Source organism: Exophiala viscosa, assembly GCF_022695815.1.
Source record: "Exophiala viscosa unplaced genomic scaffold EDD37scaffold_3, whole genome shotgun sequence".
Classification (NCBI taxonomy): domain Eukaryota; kingdom Fungi; phylum Ascomycota; class Eurotiomycetes; order Chaetothyriales; family Herpotrichiellaceae; genus Exophiala; species Exophiala viscosa.
Genome location: NW_026944355.1, coordinates 155,600 through 178,508, shown reverse-complemented (window position 1 = coordinate 178,508; position 22,909 = coordinate 155,600). Strand labels below are relative to the sequence as shown.

The window sequence follows — 22,909 nt, the reverse complement described above, 5'->3', positions numbered from 1 at the left end:
ATCGGACGCAGTCCATGACTATCAATGGATTGGTACCGGCCTGCAAGACTCCTTTGGGCACAAAACACAGGCGACACTGTTACAGCCTCTTCGACCTCTTCTCTCCTTCAGTCCTTTGCAATAAGCGCACTCTCCGACTTTGAATATTTCAGACAAAGAGCCAGTCCGAGACGGAAAGCTAGGTTGAGCGACACGGAATATGGGCCGAAAGAAGATCATCATCGACACCGACCCCGGCATAGACGATGTGTTAGCAATCTTGCTTGCCCTCTCCATGCCCGCGGAAGTTGAGGTTGTGCTTCTGTCTGTCACCTTTGGCAATACGGATGTGGACAAGTAAGATCAAACAAAAATCTCTGCCTCTCCCCCTATCTCTTCATTGGACGCTCACTGTTGTTGTTTTAGATCTCTACGCAACTTACTGTCACTCCTGCATGTGCTGCAGAAAGAATCCGAGTGGCGGCAGCGGCAGGACCGAAAGAGGAATGTAGAACTCTGGGGGCCAAATGGCAGGAAGCCGATTGTGGCCGTCGGAGCCGCTACTTCACTGGCAGGACAAGCCCACGATTGCGATTGCTTCCATGGGATCGATGGTCTTGGTGGCATACATGAGAAGGTACTTGATCTGACAAGCTTACCGAACAAACTTGCTAAGCCGGGATGGGAGCAGATGCCAGAGTATTCGCCTCCACAGGAATGGTGCAGACTGTTCTCCGATGACGGCACGGATGCGGACAAGGATTCGAAATCGGCTCTGCCATTCGAGGCATCTTCCGTGGACGCTGCGGCAGAAATGCTCAGGATCCTTCAAGAACATCCACCAGACACCATCACCATCGTGGCCCTGGGGCCTTTGACGAACTGTGCCTTGGCCGCTTCAAGAGATCCGGCGACGTTTTTGCGCTGCAAAGAACTCGTCGTGATGGGAGGTGCAGTCCATGTTCCCGGTAACACCACCCCCTTCGCTGAGGCCAACATATATGCCGATGCGCATGCTGCCGCTCTTGTTTTCTCCTTGACGTCTCCAGATCCTTCTTTGACAATGCCTTTGTCATTTGGGCCTGCATCATTCACGGGTCCGGGAAAGAGTGTCGCACATGGCCAAGCCAAAAGACGTCTGAATCTTACACTCTTCCCACTAGATATCACCACGACACATCTGATGCACAAAGAAGACTACGATCAGGCCATGGCAAACGACCTCGAGGACGGCTCTCCACTGGCGAGATGGCTTTCAATGTGCGTGTCGGCGCTGTTTGACAAAGTGGCTAGCCAGAGACGTGCTACCGGAGGTCAGTGTGGATCCAGCACGAATACTGCTGTACAACTCCACGACCCGCTATGCATGTGGTATGCCATGACTTCAGACGCCCTGGAATGGAAGACAGCCATTGATTGTGGGTGGGAAGACATTCGTGTCGAGGTAATCGGTGAGTGGACAAAAGGACAGACGGTCATTGATGGTCGGATGATGGTCAAACACAGCCAACAAAGCCTTGGATTAGAGGCCGGAGAGAGCTCGAGAAACAAAAGGTCATGGTTGATAGAAGGACAAGGCAACAAGGTCAAAAGGATCGTTGGCTCCCCCGGAGCATCTACCTTTGGACAATATCTTCTTGAGGCCATTGTGGGATAGATAGCCCATGTTGTGGACTGGTAACTCCTGATCTCAGTCTAACCCGAAATAGAACTCTTCGAACGGCTCAACAAGACTAGGGTAATTTTCTCCAAGGTCAAAGTGAAGGTAGTCATGGTCCTCCCAATTGAATCCTTGATCTTGATCTTGATCTTGCTCCTGTGTCGTGCTCAGATCCAAAGGACGAAGAATCCCATCCTGGGATTCATCGCCAGCAAAGCCTGAGGGAGGTCTGGAATGACCTGGGGAGACATGACCATCATTATTCACGGGTATTACAGCGTGATGTTGTTTCTTCAGGTCGTCTTCATCGCCGGATTTCGTGAAGGCCATCTCATGGTAATCCGAGAACAAGGCTGGAGACGCCGGAAATTCGCTAGAGTCGGGGAAGCGCATCTCCAATGTATTGCGACTCATGGTACCTAGAATTTCTGAACAGTGCTCTGCAGGCGGGCTGGGATCGTTAGTTACAGAAACCTGTGCCGTTGAAAACACGGGGAAAAGGTAAAGCTTGAGTGAACAACGAGGCCGCTTTTCAAGAATCACTCACCAGAGGTGTGTGAGGGTATCCAAAACCGAACACGCTCCCAACATGAGAAAATCCAGCTCTTCGACACTCTGTAGTTCTCGTCAGCGGTGCCCGTCTTCTGGACCTTGAATTTGTCGGAACCCACCGTTGTCCGGCGAATGGCCGGCGAATGCCAGAAAGAGTACAACAACACAATAGCTGTTTCGGCTTATCAGTGGGATCTCGGCGTCCTCCGTTCTTTTGTTACTTACCAGAGAGAAAGAGGTGATGAGTGGCGAGATAAGGATAACTCAAAAGTCGACGGCGCTGTAACCGCCTGTAGAGACGTAAGATGTGTTGGCCGGCATCTGCCAGAGTCAGGAATACGGCTTCCTCATCCTGTTGACCGGCGTGTCCTTGACCGCGGCATATGATTTTGTGTGTGGTGCCGAGCTTCTGTTTGAGCATGTTCGGCAATTCCATGGAAGGCCTAAACAGCATCATGATAGCTTGCCAGTAATTCATGTCAAAAAACTCTGTCGCGCTTTCTACACCCGTGTCCTGTGCCATCGGAGCAGATGCTCTCCAATCTTGAAGTTTCTGGGCCATGGTGGACCGCCACTCTTCATAGGTGCTGGCAGAGAGCAAGAATGAAGATATGGGCGGCCTAGGTGGTGCTGAGCTCTCATTGGGATCGTTTCGATCGAAAGCGTTTCTGATTTCTCGATTCTGCACGACTTGCAAGATTTCGGATTGTAGACGACGGTATTCGAAATAGTGCTGTGCGACCAGTCTTGATCCCACTCTGAATGCCGGTCTTTGCGTGACGGTTCCTGATATGCCACTACTAGCCAGAAGAGATGGAAACCGAGTGTTTATCACCTCGTCCGCGATACTGAAGGGCCGTTCCGTGCAAGTACATATCATCCGATCAAGCGAATAGACACACCACCAGAGCCTTCTTTTCAAATTCGTGATGGACTCGGAAGAATAAGGGATAGAACTTGACCGGCCATGGGACACTTCTGCATCTTCGCGATAAAGTCCCAGGTCCACTGCGAGCCGAACTGCAATGCTGACGGTATACCATATACCGGAAGCAATCGGCATCATCAGTGCAAGTGCACAAATCAGCAAGACTGCTCGCAGCTCCATTAATGGCACCAAATTATCACAGCGCGACGTTGAGGCACTCAAGTAAAACTCAAGATGATTGACTGCGGCGTTGTAGTAATTTTCTGGACCCTCGGCACCTTCTCCAGATGAGTTATGGTCACTCGTATGCAAGCGGGATGTCGGATTGCAGAGCTGGCTGGAGATTTGCAACCGCTTTCCCATTGCTAGGACGATGTTCAGGACGAAGAGGTCGCCTGGAGCATGCGCCACGGTACCACCGGCAAATATACGGTCAAACAGTTCCATGAATTCTGTCTGGTCCAGGATTGGGAACTGACAGTTTGACCTTTGGAAGTATGGCTCGACCAGTTCGTGCGCAACAGTGCGATCGGGTAATTGAGCAGGCCGGACGCCTGGAATAGCTCTCGCGAATGATGGCAGTCTTACACTTGAACTACCCCCTCCAGCGGGGACCGAATAGATATGTGGTGACTCGGTCGTAAAAGCAGTTTCGGACACAGCATGAGCGGCTTCTTGAGGAGACTGCAAACGGGCACGCTTTGATGAATGGCGGTCGTCAGCACTAGGAGAGCCCTCTCTTCTTTGGGACCCATGCTTTCGCGTCTTGTCAATTGCTGGAGTGAAAGTGTTATTGGTTGGTAAATTGCCCGTCACTGGACCTGCTGGCGCAGGTGCTGGGTCACGGCTAACTCGCCCGATATCCACGCGAGCATGAGTATCAGGTGAATCTTGTGAAGCGCCAGTCCGTAAGTGGTTTTCTAGGTCCTGGACTCGGTTTTCTAGGTGAACAATATAGCTGAGACAAGTCATTAAGGGTTTCGAGGGTGTGGCTGTTAGCATTATAGTCACCTTCTCGGAACATTCCGTCCTGCAATGGAGTCATATCCAACACAGTCGTCTCCCACTTTGGTGCAATTCGTACATGCGGGCAGCTGCTGATCACATCGAATCTTTTTCAGTTTGCACCTGTTGCAGGCTCCCAGCTGCCGAGCTGGGCTTTGATGAGCCTTGCCCGCGTCATCCCCGGCCGTTGAATTCACTCGCATGGCTCCAGTATCTCGGTGCTAAACGACAATGGACATGTGTTTCTGGGTTACTTGCGGCCTTGACCACGGATGCGATCGCCGAAAGGCGTCCTTGGAGTGTCTCATCATGCACAAGCTGGAATTTGAAGGGAGCGAAGTGGCCTGGACTGATGATACAGTAGGAGCTTTCGAGGTGTGAGAGAGATATAACGGCGTAGGCGTGATAAGTAGATGTCCACAGCATCGGCAGGAGCCGACAGCGACGAGTACTTAAAGCGGCTGGCTGAGCTGTCGCTCTTTCTGTAAGCGGCGGGATGCTTACCACAAAGTTCTCGCTCTGCTACTCGTAGATGGATGTGAGAGAGTAGAGTCTTCGAGGTTCGTGCCCGGAGATATCATCTGTCTCACAAGGCTGGGTCAGGGCCGGAGGATAAAGGGTGAAGAAGTTACAGGGCGGCATCAGTTTTGACCCCTAATCGAGGGAAGCCGCTGCGCCGCGTATTCAGCTTTCCCACATCCTTTTCGCGTCTCGTCTGTTAGATCCACCCTGCCATCCGGTCTTCGTGTTCTTTGGTTTCTGACCGAGACGCAGTCAACATCGATCTAGGCTCTTCACCGCACTAATTCGCCAAATCCTTACTACCTGGTAGCTCATTCATTCAGATTACAATTGCAGATATTCGATCATGTACCATTAGGTGAACTCCACCTATTAAGGCTGATCACCACCGAGTCCACCTCATCGGGATCTTCGAAAACCCAGGCACGAGACACCTGCAGCATCACACTTAGCTCCTACAACCTCCACTCTTGACACTGTCCCAACAAGTTGATGGCCTCCCAAGGAGGCCTCACGCGACGGCGTGGAGCAGGAGGAGTATCCTCACCCAACGGAGATGAAGAGTCCTCAAGTCGTGTCGGTTCTCCTGTCCCTAAGAACTTCAACGACCGCTCCCCCGAAACCGCCTACGAAAACAGCGAGAATGGTCACAAAATCGCCTACGACCCTAGAGACATCAGCGAAAATGCGGAGCGCAGCAAGCAACCTAAATTGACGCTGATGGAGGAGGTGCTATTACTGGGGCTGAAAGATAAGCAGGTTGGTGTTTTCGGGACCAGGCTGGCGAAGCAGATGTACTGACGGCCGCTCAGGGATATCTATCGTTCTGGAACGACAACATATCATATGCCCTACGTGGTTGCATAGTGATCGAGCTCGCCTTCAGGGGTCGCATCAGCATGCAGGCAGATTCCGCCCGAAGACGGTTCCCCTTGGCCGACAGAATCATCGAAGTAACCGACGACACCTTGACAGGAGAAGTTTTGTTAGATGAAGCTCTTAAGATGATGAAATCGAGCGAAAAGATGAGCGTCAGTTCCTGGATTGATCTGATGAGTGGTAAGAATGAGCAACTCCCCTTCCAAACCCCTTATAAGAAACTGATCGCGGACACTAGGCGAGACGTGGAACCTCATGAAGATCGGTTATCAGTTAAAACAAGTCCGAGAAAGACTCGCAAAAGGACTGGTGGACAAAGGCATCCTGCGCACCGAGAAGCGCAACTTCCTGCTCTTCGACATGGCTACACATCCGGTGGTCGACTCCGGCGCGAAGGACGAGATACGAAAACGCGTACGGAACGTATGCTCGAATCGCACTGTCGTCCTCCCTCCGTCACAATTTCTTCCTGCAGAGCTGGATTTCAGAATGCTGCGGACCATCAGTATGATCTGTGCTGCTTATGCGGCTAACGTCCTTGAAAATGCTTTGGTGACAATGAGCCACGAAGCAAGAGAAAGAGCTTTTGCACATGTCGATGAACTCCTTGCTGAGTATAGCCAATGGCCGTTCGCACGGAGGGCTGGTGGTGGCCAAGGCATAGGAGCAAACATTGGGCAGGTCATCGGTGATGAGGTGGAGCAGAACAAGGATAAGGAGTTACAACTTGAGGTGAGTCATTGCAGCTGAAACATCAGAGGGCATCGTCAACTAACAATGTGTGCTAGGTGGTCGCTGCATGCTTGAGCGTGTTCACGAGGCTGGACTCTCTGCTATAGGGACTGCTTATTCGGCCTTGGACCGTCGGACACCACAATTTGCCCGTAATGAAAGGCAAGAAAAAGGATGCTAGTCTGGAAAATGAGGTTACCCACCGCTTTAGGCCGGTCGAGGCACGCAGCGACCTAGGCGTACACATTTCGACCACTTTGTCTGACATCCCGGACCCTTTGTTCATGGCCACCTGAGCCATTTCGAAATGAGATAATTCTGTCCGTATTCACAGATTCTCCATCTAAGCGATGTTCTGCATTACTTAGTGTCACTTCCTGTATATTTGCATGATATGATTGTGGCACAGAGGAAGCATGATTTCCATTCAATTCCAGCGCCGAGACGAATGCTGCTAGTCCCTAGAACCTCTATAATATACACTCGAAGGAGAATGTCAACCCCCATTTTTAAGCATTGGCGCTTGCACGATCAGGTTCTTGCACCTCCAACGAAGCAATTTCTTCAATGTCCTGGATCGTCTTTTCAACCTCTCTTGTACTGTACGTTGCCTCGCCGCGCATGGCTGCAAGCTTTCTCAACCTCTGTCCTTCCCTACCAGCCTGGCCGAGTACTCCTCCGATCAAGGCAACAGATCGTAAAGAGTCGTCGTTGGCTGGGATAGGGTACGTCACCCATGTCGGATTTGCATCTGTGTCGATGATGCCAATGGTCGGGACACTGAACAACCCGCACTCGTGCAGGCAGACCTCGTTCTCGAGCGGATTCAAGCAGACGACCAGATCCGGGCGCATCACGGTGTGATTGCCCTGGCTGAAGGCTGGTGTGTACTGTTCAAGCTCCTTGTCAAGGATGTTGACCACCTTAACGCCGCATGATCCTAGAATCTGCTGGCCGTTGGTCAAGGACCCAGGCACCCAGCGGTGGAAAATGTGGTAGCCACCTGCTAATTTCGCCGAGTTCACAGTGATGTCTTCCATGCCCTTGCGTGTGCCCACGAACAGGATTATGCCGCCGCGCCGGGCGACCTCTTGAACCACCTTCGCTGCGCGCCTAAGATAGGCGTATGTCACATCCAGGGAGATGATGTGGATACCGTCTCTTATGCCAAAGATGTAATTGCTGTTCGCGGGATTCCAGAGTGGCGTGGCGTGGCCCAGATGTGTTTGGTTGGCAAGGAGCAGAGGAAGGGTGAGTTCATCGGGCGTCGGTGGTTTTCGAAGAATGGTTGACGGGTCGTATGTCTGGGAGAGATGGGTGCCTTTGCTGGTCTGCTTTTGCGTACGGCGGCGGTGTTGATTTAGTGTTTTGAGATTTTTGAAGGGAAGGTCATCGACAGGCCCGGGAGTTTGAAGGGGCGAAGGGGAGGATTTGATCGCTTCCGGCGTTGAAGTCGGGAGAGGTTCGTTGAAGGCTTGGATTCGAGCCATAATGTGAGCATTGACATCGGCGTGGAGAGATTGCATGGACTTTTGCTGCGAATCGAGTTCTTTCTCGACGGAGATGGTTGCTTGCGTCGGAGGGTGACCAACTGTGTCGAGGATGCTGGAAGGAGCATCTGGATGGCCTGGTATCGAGGGACTTGGCTTGCGGTCTCGTTCTGACTGTCGAAGCTCGGGGTTTCCGATACTTCTGCTATCCGCATACGATCGACTGAGGATTCTCGTCGACCGAGATAGCGCAGTGCGCCCTAGACAAGATCAGCGAGTGAAAGCGCTCACGGATCGCGTGGACACATACCATGACGGGCGCAGAACTGTCTGATTATCATATTGGCTGGTGTGCAACAAACTGCTACAGCTTTGAGACTTTCTAACCCGAAGTTCCAATACTCAATTGCAGAAGCCGGCCGAGCTTGGCGTCGATGGAAACACGGCAGGCAAACTGTGCAAACTCAACAAACAGCGGCAGAAGGCGGATTAGGTATTTTGTTTACCCCAACTTTTGAGATACAGCCATGCAAACACTCTCATGTAAACCACAATAGCCCGCGCAGTAAGCGGATCTCGCTTCCTTGCGTGATGGAGGTCGATACCGACCATCATCCGAATCCTGTTCCAAACCCTCATCACCGCAAAATTGAACTCCAAACACCCGACGACTTGACCTACCTCCACGCCAACCTCATCGCGTCCGCCCAGCAGAAACTCGACCTGCACTTCCCGCCCTCGGCCATACAAAACCAATCACGCGCACAGCCCGCCACTGTCATCACGCTCGATGGCCTTCAGCCTCCTGCCCCAGCGGGCGACTCTCTTCACAAGCCGGACGAGAAGGAAGAACAACCAGAAGACCCATTGCGCGCTCGTGTGCGTCAACTCGTAGACGCGTTCATAACGAAAACATGGGGCGGCGCGAGCAAGAACATTCTCGTCAATGGCATGGACGCTTCTTCTCTTCCAGTGCTATCAGACGTTGCATCCCAGCCCAACGCGTCGGACGGACCTCAAGAAGAACGCGAAGGAATTGATTTCACATACGAGCCCTACGACACAAGACTCCAGGCCAAAGTAGCCGGGTTGTACGGCGAACTCGAGGCATTGACGGCGCAAGTGAGCAAATTGAGGAGGGCCGCGCCAAAATACGGCGCAGATGCATACAGCGACGCCCTGATGGCAGAATTAGCCAGTGCTGATGCAGATCATGATGCTCAGATGTCGGCACTACGAGAAAACGCAGTGGTTGCAGATAATGGAGGCCTGGCCCTCAACGTGCAGCGAGAGGGATGGCGCGACGATGTTAAAGCGGTGTATGAGCATGGGGTGTCCGAGTTGGCTGTTCTTGCTGGTCTCGCCGCTGAGCAAGATGGTTTGGCACCGCGCGGCGCCAGTCTGACCGAGACGATGGGCAAGGTTCAGCGCGCTCGAACTGTGGCTATGGACTTTGAATGAGAGGCAAGCAAACGTTTATCGTCCATCCAGTTGGGACGCATATACTGGGCTTCTATGGCTGATCGTGCGCCTCACAATGGTCTCAACAGACTACCTCAATCGGTGTACGACGTGCTGTTGTGGATGGCAATGCGAGCCTTACCATGAGCACGAGCAAACAGACACCCAAGCTCGAATCACACCTGCGGGAATCGCAAGAACAGGGGGACGATGGTTGAGATACGGACGCGGCAGTCTTCATCGTGACTTGTGCACGCCCATCGATCATGCCCACACTGACGACCAGTGCGCTGAATCATCCATCGCAAGGCAGTCAAAGAACATTGCCTTTCGAAGGAATAGCAACCATTGTGTTGCAGTGAAGGCTGCAAACCAAATGCCGTTGAAGGAGTTGGTCGTGAGGAACGAAGCGACAGGGTCTGACGCTTTGCAGAGGATTGACTCTATTGTCTTGGGTTATGTCTGTTCTCGTAATGTAGATACTTTCCGCATGCATCGGTCCACCGATCTTGCGTAGATGCTAATGAGTAAGGCTGGGGAGGTTGCCAGCTTCATAGCACCGCTCTGCTCAACGAACATCATTAACAACGCAAAATCATATGCAATGGCTCGCTTCGGCATCTCTTGAACACTTTCTCCTGGTCTATCGCCCCCAGAACGCAAACGTGCGCTGAGATCCCGCATCTTTCATGCTGACCTGCGGCGTACGTGCCTATCAGCTGGGGTGGTGGTCCCTCTTCAGCCCTCGGAGGGTTCTAGAGGCATTTTGGGTCCTTCAGAAGGGAGATTCTCTGCATGTGCTGGTGCTGTAGCCAGAGCTGGTGTGTTACCTTGCGTTATTGGATCCTGAGCATTGTCAGTGGGCGCAGGCTGAACGATATCACCAGATGTCTTGCCAGTGATAGGATCCTCCTTGGCCCATTTTGGAGGCTTAGCATATTTAGGGTCCCGCCATGGGCCCTCGTCGCTATATTCACATCCTCCAGTGCAATCGCATTTCCCGCCGAATTGTTTCGGAAGGTTCTCGGCAGGAACCTGGCTCAAAAGCTCGCTTTGATAGCCAGAGCCGAGAACGTGGATTTTCGCGACAGTGATGGGATCGAGGAAGGATTTGACAACACTGAAGACGCTGCTGAAACCCCAGGGTGCGTTGATGATGTATAGGCGACCAAGTCGCTCAGGATAGTAGTCTTGAGAGATGGCACTGACGGATTTCAGGTAGCCGTAGACCGAAGGAATCTTGGTCACGCCCACTCCTTTCATGTCCATGATAGTACAGCAAGTCTCAAGCAATTTGCCGGCCTTGCGCGAGCAAGCTGGAAGTCGTGGATCGGCGACCTTTTCGTATTCGACGACTAGGTTCTGAACCATGCGGTCGGCGGTGGTAATTTTGTACATGGCGGTGAGATCGATCTTTCCGTATTGTTCGATGTATACAGGGCGTCCGTCCTACGAGGACCCATGAGCAAGGAGCCAGAATGATCAAGGGGTACATGTCACTCACCTTGTCCGTCTTATGATAGTATTGTGGGTAATATTGGAACACTTGCTTTCTTTCTTTGTAGTCGAAGTTTCGAACCAGTTCATCGACACCGAATTCTTTCCGCCACTGCTCGTTCTTGACGAACCTAGACTCTTGTTAGCATTGGCTCTCGGGGCTGCTGTGGCCGCATCGCACATTTCTTTGGCAAGCTGGACATTGAACTTGCGAGCTCTCAAAAAGCGCAGCATTGTCAAGGTATCCAATCTCTCCTTGTAGCCATCTTGTTCCAGCATTGCCCTGAGCTGGTGTACTTGAGCATCCTGTTCTTTGGTCGTGTGGCCGGGGTGACCAGGTCGAGCCTCGGGGGCAGTGGTGGGAAAATCGTAGTCGTCGTATTTGGGGTCGAGATCCATATGCGGGTTTGCATTTGCAGCTTCCTTAGATGCTCTCGACATGATGATGGTAGGTTATATCAACAAACTTGGGAAAGACGTATGATTTTGTAAAGGAGATGGGATTAAGGTCTGCTTCGACAAGCAGTAGTCTCGTCAGAATTGAGGAAGAAAAGAGATCGAAGAGGCGCGGTTGAGGGATCGAGTACGGATAGACTTCCAAGATCTCAAGGGTGCTGGCAAGGATTGAGTCAACAGCAACAACAATAGATGCAATCGTTGTATTCGTACACGGGCACAAATGGTAGGGCAAGAACAACAAATGGAGCCCCTCGTCCATTATGACGCAGACTAGACATTTTTCCTGCTGCTTTATCATTTTGGGCTTGGCATGTTTGGTTCGAATGCAAAAGCCTTTTTTAGGAATATCGAACATCAAACAGCCAGTGAGAAAGTGACTCACGAAACGTTCAGTATTTGACCTCCTTGACAACCATTCGCAAAAATATCAGAGGTCGAGCGAACAACGTCATGCAGGCCGACTCACATACGGCGAAATACTGCAGAGATCGGCCGAATTTCTCCATACCCAAAAGATCCTGGTCGAGTAGTGCACATTCAACATCTTAGTCATCAGAAAAACATCCTTGGATTCTTGTACCTGATATCAACGGCCTCTCCGCATGGCGCCCAAATCAGGTAAAGCTGCCGGAGGAAAGGGCAGAGCGGGTGAGGAAGGCAAAGAGGAACCTTTACAGGCCGTCATCATTGCCGACACCTTCGAGACAAGATTTGCACCATTTACACTAGAGAGACCCCGGTGTCTAATACCCGTCGCCAACACACCCTTAATCGAGTACAGCCTCGAATACTTGGCCAGTGCTGGAGTCCAAGTCGTCTACATCTATGCGGGTGCTCATGTCGACCAAGTGGAAACATACATTGAAGCCTCCCGATGGAAATCACACAAGTCGCCGTTCGGAAGCGTCTCTTTCCTCAGATGCATTGCTAGCTCCGTGGGTGATGTGATGCGTGATCTGGACCAAAAGCATCTGATGGCTGGCGATTTTATCATCATTAGCGGCGATGTCATCTCCAATTTTCCCATCGAAAAGGCTTTGAAGCAGCACAAGGCAAGGAGAGAAAAGGACAAAAACGCCATCATGACAATGGTACTTCGCGAAACTTTACCAGGCGTCCACGAGCATCCTGGAGGAATCGTCCCGACATTTGTTATAGATCCAACCAAGGACCGATGCTTACACTACGAGGAAGCTTTATCTGGTGCTCAACCGGCGGCACATGTTGACCCAGAACTCTTGAAATCACCAGAGCTTGACGTCAGACAGGACCTTGTTGATTGCAGGCTCGATATCTGCACCCCTGATGTTCTCAGTCTATGGTCCGACAATTTTGACAATCAAGCCCCTCGGAAAGAATTCCTGTACGGTGTCCTGAAGGACTATGAGCTCAACGGCAAGACCATCCACACATATATCGTCAAAGATCATTACGCTTCACGGGCGGCTGATTACTGGTCTTATAACGCCATTTCACAAGACTTGAAGCAGGGCTTAGTTGCCTCACTCGCGGTCGAGAACAACGTCTTTGGAGACACGCACTACGATCGCTCTCAGCGAGGGGATATTGTTGACCGATCAGTGATCAAGGTGAGGCCGACGAAGCTTGCTGCTGGCGCTATTGTTGGTCCTGACTCCAGTGTGGGAGCGGGATGTCGCATTGCCAACAGTATCATTGGCCAACGTTGTCATGTTGGCAAGAACACAAGTATCGATGGTGCTTATATCTGGGATGATGTCACTATTGGCAACAACGTCACCATCAAGCGGGCCATCATCGGCAACGAGGCCTTTGTAGGTGACAATTGCGTTATTGAAGAAGGTGTTCTGGTTTCTTATGGCGTCAGGATTGCACCAGGGACTACGGTACCAGCGCAAGCCCGGATTTGCAAGCCGCAACAATTGTCGGATGGCGAACAGAACGATCAAGACTTGGTTGGAGCTGAAGGAGGTGAAGGTCATGCATACGTTGACGACGAAGACGATTTTGTTGCTTCGAGGGCCTCACGGCTGCTGTATGGCAAGCCTGAATTTGCCGCATCGGCGTCAACATTGGATTCGGATATTTCAGAAGGAGAGCTGTCTTCAATGGATGGCTCACGAAGACAGAGCTTCGCCACTACCATGTCTGACGAAGACACCAGTGATCGATTCCAGCATGATACTGTGGCCATTCTCCTACAGAGATTGCAGGAAGGGAAGCAAGCTGATGATATGCTGAGTGAGCTAATGGGACTCCGCTTCAGTGGAGGGGCCGACGAGGCACAGGTTCGCAGGGCAGTTGCAATCGCAATGATGAAGCACGTTAATAGCGAGGTTGAAGGCGGTCTTTCTGCCGCTGATGTTTCCAGACATGTTCTCACTGCTTACAACACACTCATCCGACGCAAGGGGGCAGCGCAGACCACGGAAGAACAGGTTCTCTTCTTATTGGAGGCTCAAAGAGACCTAACCAGAAGAAAAGACGGCGGTAAGACACTCTTATTTGTCCTCAAGGATTTATATGATCTGGAGGTATTTGGGGAAGAAGCATTCACCGAATGGTGGGCAGATGAAAGATCAGGCAGCGGAGAGGAGATGGCGGCACTGAGACAACAGTCTTCACAGTTCATCGAGTGGTTGGAGAATGCGGAGAGCGAGAGCGAAAGTGAGGAAGACGATGACGATGACGATGACGATGAGTGATAGAGCAACTGCACAAGACTCGAGGCATGGAAACTCGAACAGACGACGAGGCTTCCACTCAGACTTAACCATGAAGAAGCACTGGTTGCTGCCTGCCAAATCTTGGTCATGTCCGGTGCATCAGGCCGGATCACGAGATGATCAGTATCAGGCAGCTGCGATCATCTCATCTTCACAGCAATCAAACAGTGACCCAGCAGAAAAAATTCTGACGGAAAGAAAATCGCAGACGCAGGGGGGCAAGGCTGAGGCAAAAGTGAATTGAGGGTTTGTCAGAGAATCCAAGGCACTGTCACGTGAAGAGCCATTTCTCGGTGATGACGGAGAACGGCACGAGTGCCACATGGTCGCTACGAGAACTAGATTATTACCTAAAGTACTACGGCGGGCGCCTTTTGCCCGCCTTGTCAACTTAGCGATCGTCTTGATTAACGTACCCGACCTCGAGTCCTACCCCATCTTCAGAACCTCATGGCCTTTCTGATTCCATGTGTAAACCTTCTTCATTGATCATACATTGAATATCTTTCTGCCTTCTGTCTTCACTCGTTACTACCGGTCCAGTCTTACTCGCCCCGAACCAAGTCCGATCGTGAGATTGTGACGTTATTCCTCTCTAATACGGTCATACGCCCTGAGCAGCCTGTCGTCTCACTTGGAGACACGGCTGCCAGTGTACCTAAGCCACCACGACTCCTTCAACGAGGAAAAGGAAGCCAGAAGAGTCGGTGACGGATGCGTTGAGCCAGGCTCCTACCAAAACCCGCAAGACATCTACAATCCCTCTGCAGGGTCCGACCACACCGGTAACTGAGCACGGCTCGCCCCCGCTGCAAGAGATGGATTCGGAGGACGAGTTCATGTCAGACCTGCCGAGCGGGGATGAGGTCGACTTCGACGAAGGCACCCAAGATAGTGATATTGGGAGCATAGGGGGTGGTATGCACATCAGACAACTTCTTCCTAAGTAGCATGCGCTGATCAATAATCACAGACTTCGATCAAGACCAAGATGGCGGCTTTGGTTATGACAAAGATATCCTAACGAACCGGCAGAAGCCTTCTGAGATCGAATACAAAGTACTGAGTCCAAAAGACATACAATTACAACAAGACCGTCAGTTTCAGGAGGTATCGTCGATTATAGAGTTGCCGCCTGAACAAACAGCGATTCTCCTCCGCTTCATGAGGTGGAACAAGGAAAAGTTGATTGAGTCATACATGGACAACCCGGACAAAGTACTTGAGGCTGCTGGGCTGGGACCCGAGTCTGCGGGATCACCGAAGCTTACGACGGTCAAGGGGTTTACCTGCGAGATCTGCTACGAGGACGGCCCTTCTCTACAAACATATGCTATGAAGTGCGGCCACCGGTATTGTGTCGACTGTTATACTCATTATCTCACTCAAAAGGTCAAGGAAGAAGGAGAGGCTGCCAGGATCGAATGTGCCTTCGATGGTTGTCATCGTATTGTTGACTCCAAGACACTCAAGTTGTTGGTCGATCGGAGTGTCCAGGATCGTTATGGCGTTCTACTCACTAGGACTTACGTGGATGACAAGGACAATTTGAAGTGGTGTCCTGCTCCAGAATGTGAATATGCGATTGATTGCCCCGTCAAGAAGCGAGATCTGAACAGAATTGTTCCTACCGTCCGGTGTGCTCATGAGCACAGCTTCTGCTTCGGCTGCACCCTGGCGGATCATCGTCCAGCACCTTGTGCACTGGTCAAGAAATGGATGAAGAAGTGTGAAGATGACTCCGAGACCTCCAATTGGATATCGGCCAACACCAAGGAATGTCCTAAATGCAACTCAACCATTGAGAAGAACGGCGGCTGCAATCACATGACTTGTAGGAAATGCAAGCATGAGTTCTGCTGGATGTGCATGGGACCATGGTCTGAACATGGCACAAGCTGGTACAACTGCAATCGGTTCGAAGAGAAATCTGGGGCAGAGGCACGCGATGCTCAAGCGCGTTCTCGTCACTCGTTGGAGCGGTATCTGCACTACTACAATCGTTACGCCAATCATGAGCAATCTGCCAAACTCGACAAGGACCTGTGGCTCAAGACCGAGAAGAAGATGCAAAGTCTGCAGACTCAGTCCAACATGTCTTGGATCGAGGTACAATTCCTTGACACCGCCTCAAAAGCCTTGCAGGCGTGCCGCCAGACCCTCAAGTGGACATATGCCTTCGCCTTCTATCTAGCACGCAACAACATGACAGAAATCTTTGAGGACAATCAACGTGATCTGGAAATGGCGGTGGAAAACCTGAGTCAAATGTTCGAAAAGCCAGTGAATGAACTTGGAAGTCTCAAAGTCGAAATACTGGACAAGACTACGTACTGCAATCGCCGAAGAGAGATTCTGCTTAGCGACACAGCTGAGAATCTGAAGAAAGGTATGGGGTGTCTAATCTATCCTCATATTCACTACTAACGTTATGTCAACAGACCTGTGGAAATTCAACACTGAGTTATGATGTAGCATGTGGCACAGCGGGCTGAAGGAGCAAAGGAGTTTACACCATCCATTGTGGTAGCTAGGCGTTTGTCCGATGAATTGGGTTGGATGCATTTTCACAGCAGAAGGTCCTTGCTCGCCGTTCAAGGGAGCTGTTTTTCATCGTCTTCAGGATGGTCACATTGGGCCGTAGAAGGCGTCGGGGCAAACATGTCTGACGAAGCGTTCTCCTCTTTTACTACTATACTGTCCAGCATAGGGGAAGATTCATTGTCAGGAATCTCTCAATGACCCAACCAGAAACACAAATATGCCATGAGCGAGTATCATTGCGGTGGTGGATCCAGGATGTGCGTATGATCGGTCGCTTTCCGCAACTTCCGGTACCTTTGAGGGATAAGCAGCACACGAAAGCAGTCAAATAGACTACAAATGAATGGATGCCAGTGACGATAATAAATGCAAACAATATCATTTACTAGAACAGAGCGGAGAATTTTGGACACGTAAGTTTATGACCGACAGCGAGAGGCGACCGAGATAATCAGATATGAACCGAGCCCAGGCCAGATCAAGCCTTTGAGAGCGAGGTCGGAGGACTAAGAAAATGACTGGTCTACCACCGGGGAGCCCGCGGAGACCAACGAATCGGTGACGGGCAGCGCATGAAGCAGGGCCCCTAAAGAGCGTCATTGATGGGATCTGGTCCGCCTACCGACCGACTATGTAATTACTTAGCTAACACCCTGCTAAAGTTTTAACAAATTCTCGGGGAGGCATCTGATTGTCTGCGCAGGCCTTGCCCTGGCTACTGATACTGCTTCGGCTTCTTTTTCACTGTTAACCCTACGGTCTCCTGACTCGTTTGCATTTGTGATTATCTGCCTGTCACGGTCGGCGGAAGTTCTCCGTCACTTTGTTCGGCCTCGTTGTGCCATATATCTGGTTCTTGGAAGAGTGGGCGGACGGGACAAAATACACCTGCAATCGTGGCGACGTCAGCCAAATTCCCAGCGGTATTGACCGCGGAGAATATGACTGCGTCGAGCAGTCCGGATGCAGTCCCTGGCGAGGAATTCGAGTATGTCTGGGAGTCTGGGAGAAGAAGTGCAAAGAATTGACACAATGGCGCAGTTATGAAGCTCTACCACCAAATTATGGCCTTAGCCACAACATGCTCGCCGGCGCATTCGCAGGCATTGCGGTATGATCGTTTGAAGAACATCTTGGATCAGCATCTGACAGACCTTGTAGGAGCATACGGTGATGTATCCTGTGGACTTGATGAAGGTACGGGTGGCCGCCTTTCATGTGCTTGACACAGCTAACCAAGATTCACTATAGACACGGATGCAGATCATAAATCCTGCTGCCGGCGGCCTCTATACCGGACTCTCCAACGCAGTATCGACCATCTACCGGTTAGAGGGAATACGGACGTTATGGAGAGGCATTTCGAGCGTCATTATCGGTGCAGGTGTGCTACAATCAGCAAGAGATGTGGGGTCCAACAATTCTGACATTGCCACGCAGGTCCTGCACATGCTGTATATTTCGGCACATACGAGGTTGTGAAAGAGTTCGTTGGAGGAAACAGAGCAGATGGCAAACACCATCCCGTGGCTGCAGGTACGACCCTTCGATCGAGATCCCAATGCGTGGTGTGTTGTGGCGCCGGTATGCTAATGATTGTCTACCAGCTGCCAGCGGAGCTTGCGCAACGATCGCGAGTGATGCTCTAATGAATCCTTTTGATGGTGCGACTTCTCCCTCTGCAAAATTGAAACGAGTATTCTGACAGCAACACAGTCATCAAGCAACGCATGCAGGTCCACGGTTCGGCGTATCGGTCCGTAGCACATTGTGCACGATCAGTCTTTCGCGCCGAGGGTCTCACCGCTTTCTACGTTTCTTATCCTACGACATTATGCATGACAGTGCCATTCACCGCGACTCAATTTATGGCCTATGAGTCTCTGTCGAAAGTCATGAATCCTCGAAGAGAATACGACCCTATCACACATTGCGTGGCTGGTGGCTTGGCCGGTGCCTTTGCAGCCGGCATTACCACCCCACTCGATGTGATCAAAACATTGCTACAGACACGGGGCATGAGTCAACACGCCGAGATTCGGAATGTACGAGGTATTTTCAATGGAGCTGCTCTCATTAAAAGGCAATTTGGATGGAAAGGCTTCATGAGGGGCTGGCGGCCTCGCATCATCAGCACCATGCCAAGCACTGCCATCTGCTGGTACGTCTTGCCGATGCTTTGCACTTTGAAGGGCTACTGACGGTTGTACAGGTCATCATACGAAATGGCGAAGGCATATTTCAAACGGACGTTGCGAGAGGAGCACGAGGCGCAGATGAACAATATTTGATGGACTTTTGCCGATACGTCGTTGGCGTAATACTCGGATTATAGTCGACTTGGTGGCACGCAACCTTTGTTTTCGGACCTTGCTTACGAGCGATCGAGATACCCACATGGGAAAGCAGCCAGCATCTGGTTGATCTATATTCGACCACGACTTGATGCTTTTTCCTTTTACGAGGCCAGGCGGGTTGTGAAAGTCGTGGACGCATTTGCATGCGAGAGGCGTTACAACTTGGGGACAGGCAGTCAGATTTGATGCACATGGTGTCATGTGTGCCAACTTGTGCGGCTTTGGATAATACTGTATATCTATCAAAAAATGGTGGTGGCGTCCATGAGAGCGCCTTTCCAGGTTCTCGCCTTTAGATAGACGAGTCGGACAGCAATGAAAAGTGCAAAGTGTGCCATGTGCAGGATCACTCTAGAAAAGGCAGCATCTATTCATCATTGCTTGAAGACACGCGGCTCATGTTATCTGTATTGTGGTCAAAAGATGAATCCTGCGAAGGCTCGCGTGACGGGCGTGGAATGGTCATGGCGGACTCGCTTGAGTGACGTAGTCCAGCGGGCAGTGTTGACTTTGGACGGCCTGCCTTGCGCTCCCAAAATTGGCCAGTCCGATTTTCGAGGCTCAGACTCTCCAGACATCGATTCTACCCACAAAATTGGCCTTTACACCTGCTTCGCTTCTACTGGTGTCATGAGCATGTCAATTCGAGTTTTAGAACGCAATTATGATGCGGAGCAAGCCAGCCTCGTCGATGCAGAAGACCTACGATGAGTCCTATCTTCAATGCTCCACTGCGGTCTTCTTCGAAGGCCAGGTATGGACTTGTACATCCAGCTTTTGGGTATTGACTGACCATGCTCATCTTATAGGGCAATGAGGCAGAGGCCCTGCGGTCTTGGAAATCGGCGCTCGATCAGATTAGCTATTACAAAGCCTACAAACTCCCCATGAACTACGCTCCCAAATCTGAGACTGAAAGAGCGCTGTACGACTCGCTGAAACAACTCGAGACACAATGTCAAGAACGGGTCAATCTCCTTGAAACCCTCAAGCTCAGTCGACAGGAAGCGGGGACGACAACGCCAAAGGAGGAAAAACTGTCGGATCGTGGCAATGGGAGGAGACGGCTGGAGAAGCAGAGACTCGACTCGCATACACAATTTGATCGATCTGCGCCGTCATGGTTAGGCGATGAGACTGTACCTCCGCTGCAGATGTCAGAACTCCCGGCAGCCACACCACCGCTTCCCTGGCGGCCTTCATTGGGGCCCACACGAAGCAGTGACACAGTGGCGAGAGATTCAGCATCGCAAAGTTCACGGACTTCGCCTATCGGTCGGCCCCCAACCTTGCCAGTACCGACCTCCAAGGTATCGCGGAGCCCCAGTCCGGATCATGGGAGGAAGACGATGAGAACAACCTTGCGGAGTGAGAAGAAGGGCTTCAGGAAGTATCGATCGGCGCCGAACCGTGACAGGCTCCCAGACACGATGAGGGCGGCTGGCCTGGCGTGGGAGTCTCAGGCGCCTAGAACATCTCAACAAAGTCCACGACCTGAGTCCGACCCTACAATCGAGGCCAGATTGAGTGCTACCGCTGCCCGACGGAGCATTGATCAGGATGCGGTAGCGAGACACGAAGAGCAACGAAGATCCACCTCAACACTCAGCGCCGCTGACACCCTCCCGTCACAGACATGGCGGGATCTTTCACATGGAAGTCAAGCGCAGTCAACGATGCAGAGATCGATGGAAAGTCTCAAAATTACCTCCGAATCTGTCCCCAGTTTGATAGATTTCGACCCTGAACCAGAGAGGCCGCCACTCCCACCACCCCATGGCTCTTCTGGTGTACCGGGAATCTCGAAAGCCAGGACCGCATCCCCTTCAGCCCCAGCAAGACCGGTGGAGATTTCGTACAGAAAGGAGTATCCTCCGCGCACACTCAAGGTCCCAGCACCTCTTGCCAACAATATACTTGACAGGGCCTATCAGCGGCCTGGCACGGCCACAAGCTCATCTGGTATATCTCGAAAGCCTGTTGGTCACGAAAGCACAACGTTCGAGGGTCGAGGACGATCACCCAGGCGAGACAATCATTCCGATACTGAGGAAGATGCCTCCAAGCAGACCCCGAGGCCGCTCAGACGGGCTAGAGCAACACGAACGGAGAGCGCGAAAACCATTACTCCACCTTCCACCGATGCCGAGTCGCTAGAAGATGACGGACCTGGGTCGAGTGAAGAGAAGCGAACGGCCAAGATTCTCAAAGGGTTGCCCAAAGGACTGGATGAGAACGCTGCCAAACAGATCCTCAATGAAATCGTTGTCAAGGGCGATGAAGTCCATTGGGAGGACGTGGCAGGTCTCAATCCAGCCAAAAAGGCTCTGAAAGAAGCGGTTGTCTACCCGTTTCTACGACCGGATTTGTTTATGGGATTGCGAGAGCCGGCTCGAGGTATGCTACTGTTTGGACCCCCAGGTACGGGCAAGACCATGTTGGCACGAGCAGTGGCCACAGAAAGCAAGAGCACATTTTTCGCCATCAGTGCTAGCAGCCTGACGAGCAAATGGCACGGCGAATCAGAGAAGCTGGTACGGGCACTATTCGCATTGGCAAAGGCTCTGGCCCCGAGTATCATTTTCGTGGATGAGATCGATTCGTTATTAAGTGCTAGGAGTGGTTCGAGTGAACATGAGGCGTCAAGACGCAGCAAGACCGAATTCTTGATCCAGTGGTCGGACCTCCAGCGGGCAGCCGCGGGCAGAGATACAACGATTGGGGATGCTACTCGAGTACTGGTGCTCGCTGCCACAAATTGTCCGTGGGATATTGATGAAGCAGCACGGCGGAGGTTTGTGAGACGGCAATATATCCCATTGCCTGAAGCCGAGACGAGGGAGACACAGATCCGGACGTTACTGGGCCATCAAAAGCACGACATGAGTGAGGATGATATCCAGCGATTGGTTTTAATGACAGAAGGTATGTTTGTCCTGTGTGCTCCAGAGAACGAATACTGACTCGATCTAGGGTACTCAGGATCTGACATCACAGCATTGGCCAAGGATGCCGCAATGGGACCGCTGCGCCACCTTGGAGAAGCTTTGCTGTACACGCCTAAGGAGCAGATTCGACCGATCAACATGCATGACTTCCAGGCGAGCTTGATCAGTATCCGTCCGAGTGTGAGTAAGAAGGGGCTTGAGGAGTTTGAGAAATGGGCAAATGACTTTGGGGAGAGAGGCGGTTAGATTGGCTACAATAGGGATTTAATTTGTGTTGGGCGTTGGAAACGATGCATACATCTTGGGTGTTTCGGCGAGCAGGACAGTAAGGATGGAAGCGTGCAAAAGTCTCTACAGAGAGACTCGCGCGAAGAAAGTACAGACGCATGTTTTATGACTCGACGACGATGCTGCTGTATACAAGCATAAACATTCTTGAATGTAGTAAACCCGCATAGGGAGAAAGCCAATGGAGTATATCTTGTGCAAGGCTGCGTTACGGCTGGCCCATGGGGAAATCAAATGCCGAGGTTGATCGATAATGACAAGCCTACTACGTCTGTCAACAAGTCTGTCTCTTGTCCCCCTGAATTCTTGTTGCCCGTCGTTGATAAAATCTTCAATCTTCAATTTCCACTGCCAGGTCAGACGAGGAACGATGCCCTTCAAGGCTTCACCAGTGCTGCCGTTCCTCTGGTAATTCCAGCGACAGCAGGCGATGGCTGCAAATCTGAAGTGATGCAGAGCAGAAATCTTGCTTCTGGAATTGTCATGAGAGAGATGATCTCTACCATGGATCGCTTTGAGCCATCATAAAGACAATGCGATGGCTTCTTCGTGAGATCATCGTGTTCGATCTCCGACATAGTAGAAGGATGGTCGAAGCTATACAGAAGCACTGAGCGAGTCCATCTCCGCCTCAGCCTCAGCCTCAGCAGCCCTGGGCAACAGTTATCAATTCTATCTTGATTGACATTTGACAGCTTTGACATGGGTCACTCTTATTACTGTCATCACCGACCAGATCGCTGGAAAGTTGACGCCTCACTATGAGCATTGGGCGCTGAGCAGCACGCGGAGTACTTGACCTGTGCAGGTCGGCGTCATGGGTGAAGACTGGGTAAGGAATTTCTCTACTCACTTGTGCACCATGAATACCCATAACTCTCCTCACTTGGCCGTGTATAACCC

At 51.5% G+C, this 22,909-nt stretch overlaps 10 protein-coding genes across 10 annotated transcripts; 7 read left to right on the top strand and 3 right to left on the bottom strand.

The window, feature by feature from the left end:
• The first annotated feature begins 109 nt into the window (after positions 1-109).
• On the top strand, positions 110-1,653 carry EDD37DRAFT_310148 (Inosine/uridine-preferring nucleoside hydrolase domain-containing protein). Its single transcript, XM_062811314.1, has 2 exons — positions 110-336; positions 406-1,653. Exons 1-2 carry the CDS (start codon positions 200-202, stop codon positions 1,634-1,636), a joined length of 1,368 nt encoding a protein of 455 aa, XP_062671467.1. The 5' UTR covers positions 110-199; the 3' UTR covers positions 1,637-1,653.
• A 16-nt stretch (positions 1,654-1,669) lies between these two features.
• Positions 1,670-4,091, bottom strand: EDD37DRAFT_607174 (fungal-specific transcription factor domain-containing protein; the record flags this gene model as incomplete). The annotated part of the gene is made up of 4 exons (XM_062814957.1): positions 1,670-2,090; positions 2,187-2,254; positions 2,311-2,363; positions 2,417-4,091. 4 exons carry the CDS (start codon positions 4,089-4,091, stop codon positions 1,670-1,672), a joined length of 2,217 nt encoding a protein of 738 aa, XP_062671466.1.
• A 753-nt stretch (positions 4,092-4,844) lies between these two features.
• On the top strand, positions 4,845-6,603 carry EDD37DRAFT_309949 (Golgi phosphoprotein 3-domain-containing protein). Its single transcript, XM_062811311.1, has 4 exons — positions 4,845-5,405; positions 5,459-5,705; positions 5,764-6,257; positions 6,314-6,603. Exons 1-4 carry the CDS (start codon positions 5,139-5,141, stop codon positions 6,362-6,364), a joined length of 1,059 nt encoding a protein of 352 aa, XP_062671465.1. The 5' UTR covers positions 4,845-5,138; the 3' UTR covers positions 6,365-6,603.
• A 163-nt stretch (positions 6,604-6,766) lies between these two features.
• On the bottom strand, positions 6,767-8,088 carry EDD37DRAFT_648046 (30S ribosomal protein S2; the record flags this gene model as incomplete). The annotated part of the gene is made up of 2 exons (XM_062817965.1): positions 6,767-8,007; positions 8,058-8,088. 2 exons carry the CDS (start codon positions 8,086-8,088, stop codon positions 6,767-6,769), a joined length of 1,272 nt encoding a protein of 423 aa, XP_062671464.1.
• A 90-nt stretch (positions 8,089-8,178) lies between these two features.
• Positions 8,179-9,249, top strand: EDD37DRAFT_309830 (uncharacterized protein). The gene has a single exon (XM_062811310.1). The coding sequence runs from the start codon at positions 8,339-8,341 to the stop codon at positions 9,206-9,208; it is 870 nt and encodes a 289-aa protein (XP_062671463.1). The 5' UTR covers positions 8,179-8,338; the 3' UTR covers positions 9,209-9,249.
• A 697-nt stretch (positions 9,250-9,946) lies between these two features.
• On the bottom strand, positions 9,947-11,146 carry EDD37DRAFT_648044 (CRAL-TRIO domain-containing protein; the record flags this gene model as incomplete). The annotated part of the gene is made up of 3 exons (XM_062817964.1): positions 9,947-10,657; positions 10,713-10,836; positions 10,887-11,146. 3 exons carry the CDS (start codon positions 11,144-11,146, stop codon positions 9,947-9,949), a joined length of 1,095 nt encoding a protein of 364 aa, XP_062671462.1.
• A 383-nt stretch (positions 11,147-11,529) lies between these two features.
• Positions 11,530-14,267, top strand: EDD37DRAFT_588583 (translation initiation factor eIF-2B epsilon subunit). Its single transcript, XM_062814482.1, has one exon. The coding sequence runs from the start codon at positions 11,767-11,769 to the stop codon at positions 13,846-13,848; it is 2,082 nt and encodes a 693-aa protein (XP_062671461.1). The 5' UTR covers positions 11,530-11,766; the 3' UTR covers positions 13,849-14,267.
• EDD37DRAFT_309530 (ubiquitin-conjugating enzyme E2) lies at positions 14,245-16,450 on the top strand. Its single transcript, XM_062811307.1, has 3 exons — positions 14,245-14,787; positions 14,843-16,258; positions 16,311-16,450. Exons 1-3 carry the CDS (start codon positions 14,688-14,690, stop codon positions 16,337-16,339), a joined length of 1,545 nt encoding a protein of 514 aa, XP_062671460.1. The 5' UTR covers positions 14,245-14,687; the 3' UTR covers positions 16,340-16,450.
• A 904-nt stretch (positions 16,451-17,354) lies between these two features.
• Positions 17,355-18,704, top strand: EDD37DRAFT_607167 (MC family mitochondrial carrier protein; the record flags this gene model as incomplete). Its single annotated transcript, XM_062814956.1, has 8 exons — positions 17,355-17,401; positions 17,455-17,524; positions 17,575-17,610; positions 17,677-17,797; positions 17,854-17,949; positions 18,021-18,077; positions 18,130-18,574; positions 18,626-18,704. 8 exons carry the CDS (start codon positions 17,355-17,357, stop codon positions 18,702-18,704), a joined length of 951 nt encoding a protein of 316 aa, XP_062671459.1.
• A 565-nt stretch (positions 18,705-19,269) lies between these two features.
• Positions 19,270-22,174, top strand: EDD37DRAFT_309509 (adenosinetriphosphatase). Its single transcript, XM_062811306.1, has 3 exons — positions 19,270-19,524; positions 19,580-21,695; positions 21,744-22,174. The coding sequence occupies exons 1-3, from the start codon at positions 19,435-19,437 to the stop codon at positions 21,962-21,964; spliced, it is 2,427 nt and encodes an 808-aa protein (XP_062671458.1). The 5' UTR covers positions 19,270-19,434; the 3' UTR covers positions 21,965-22,174.
• The last annotated feature ends 735 nt before the right edge of the window (positions 22,175-22,909 follow it).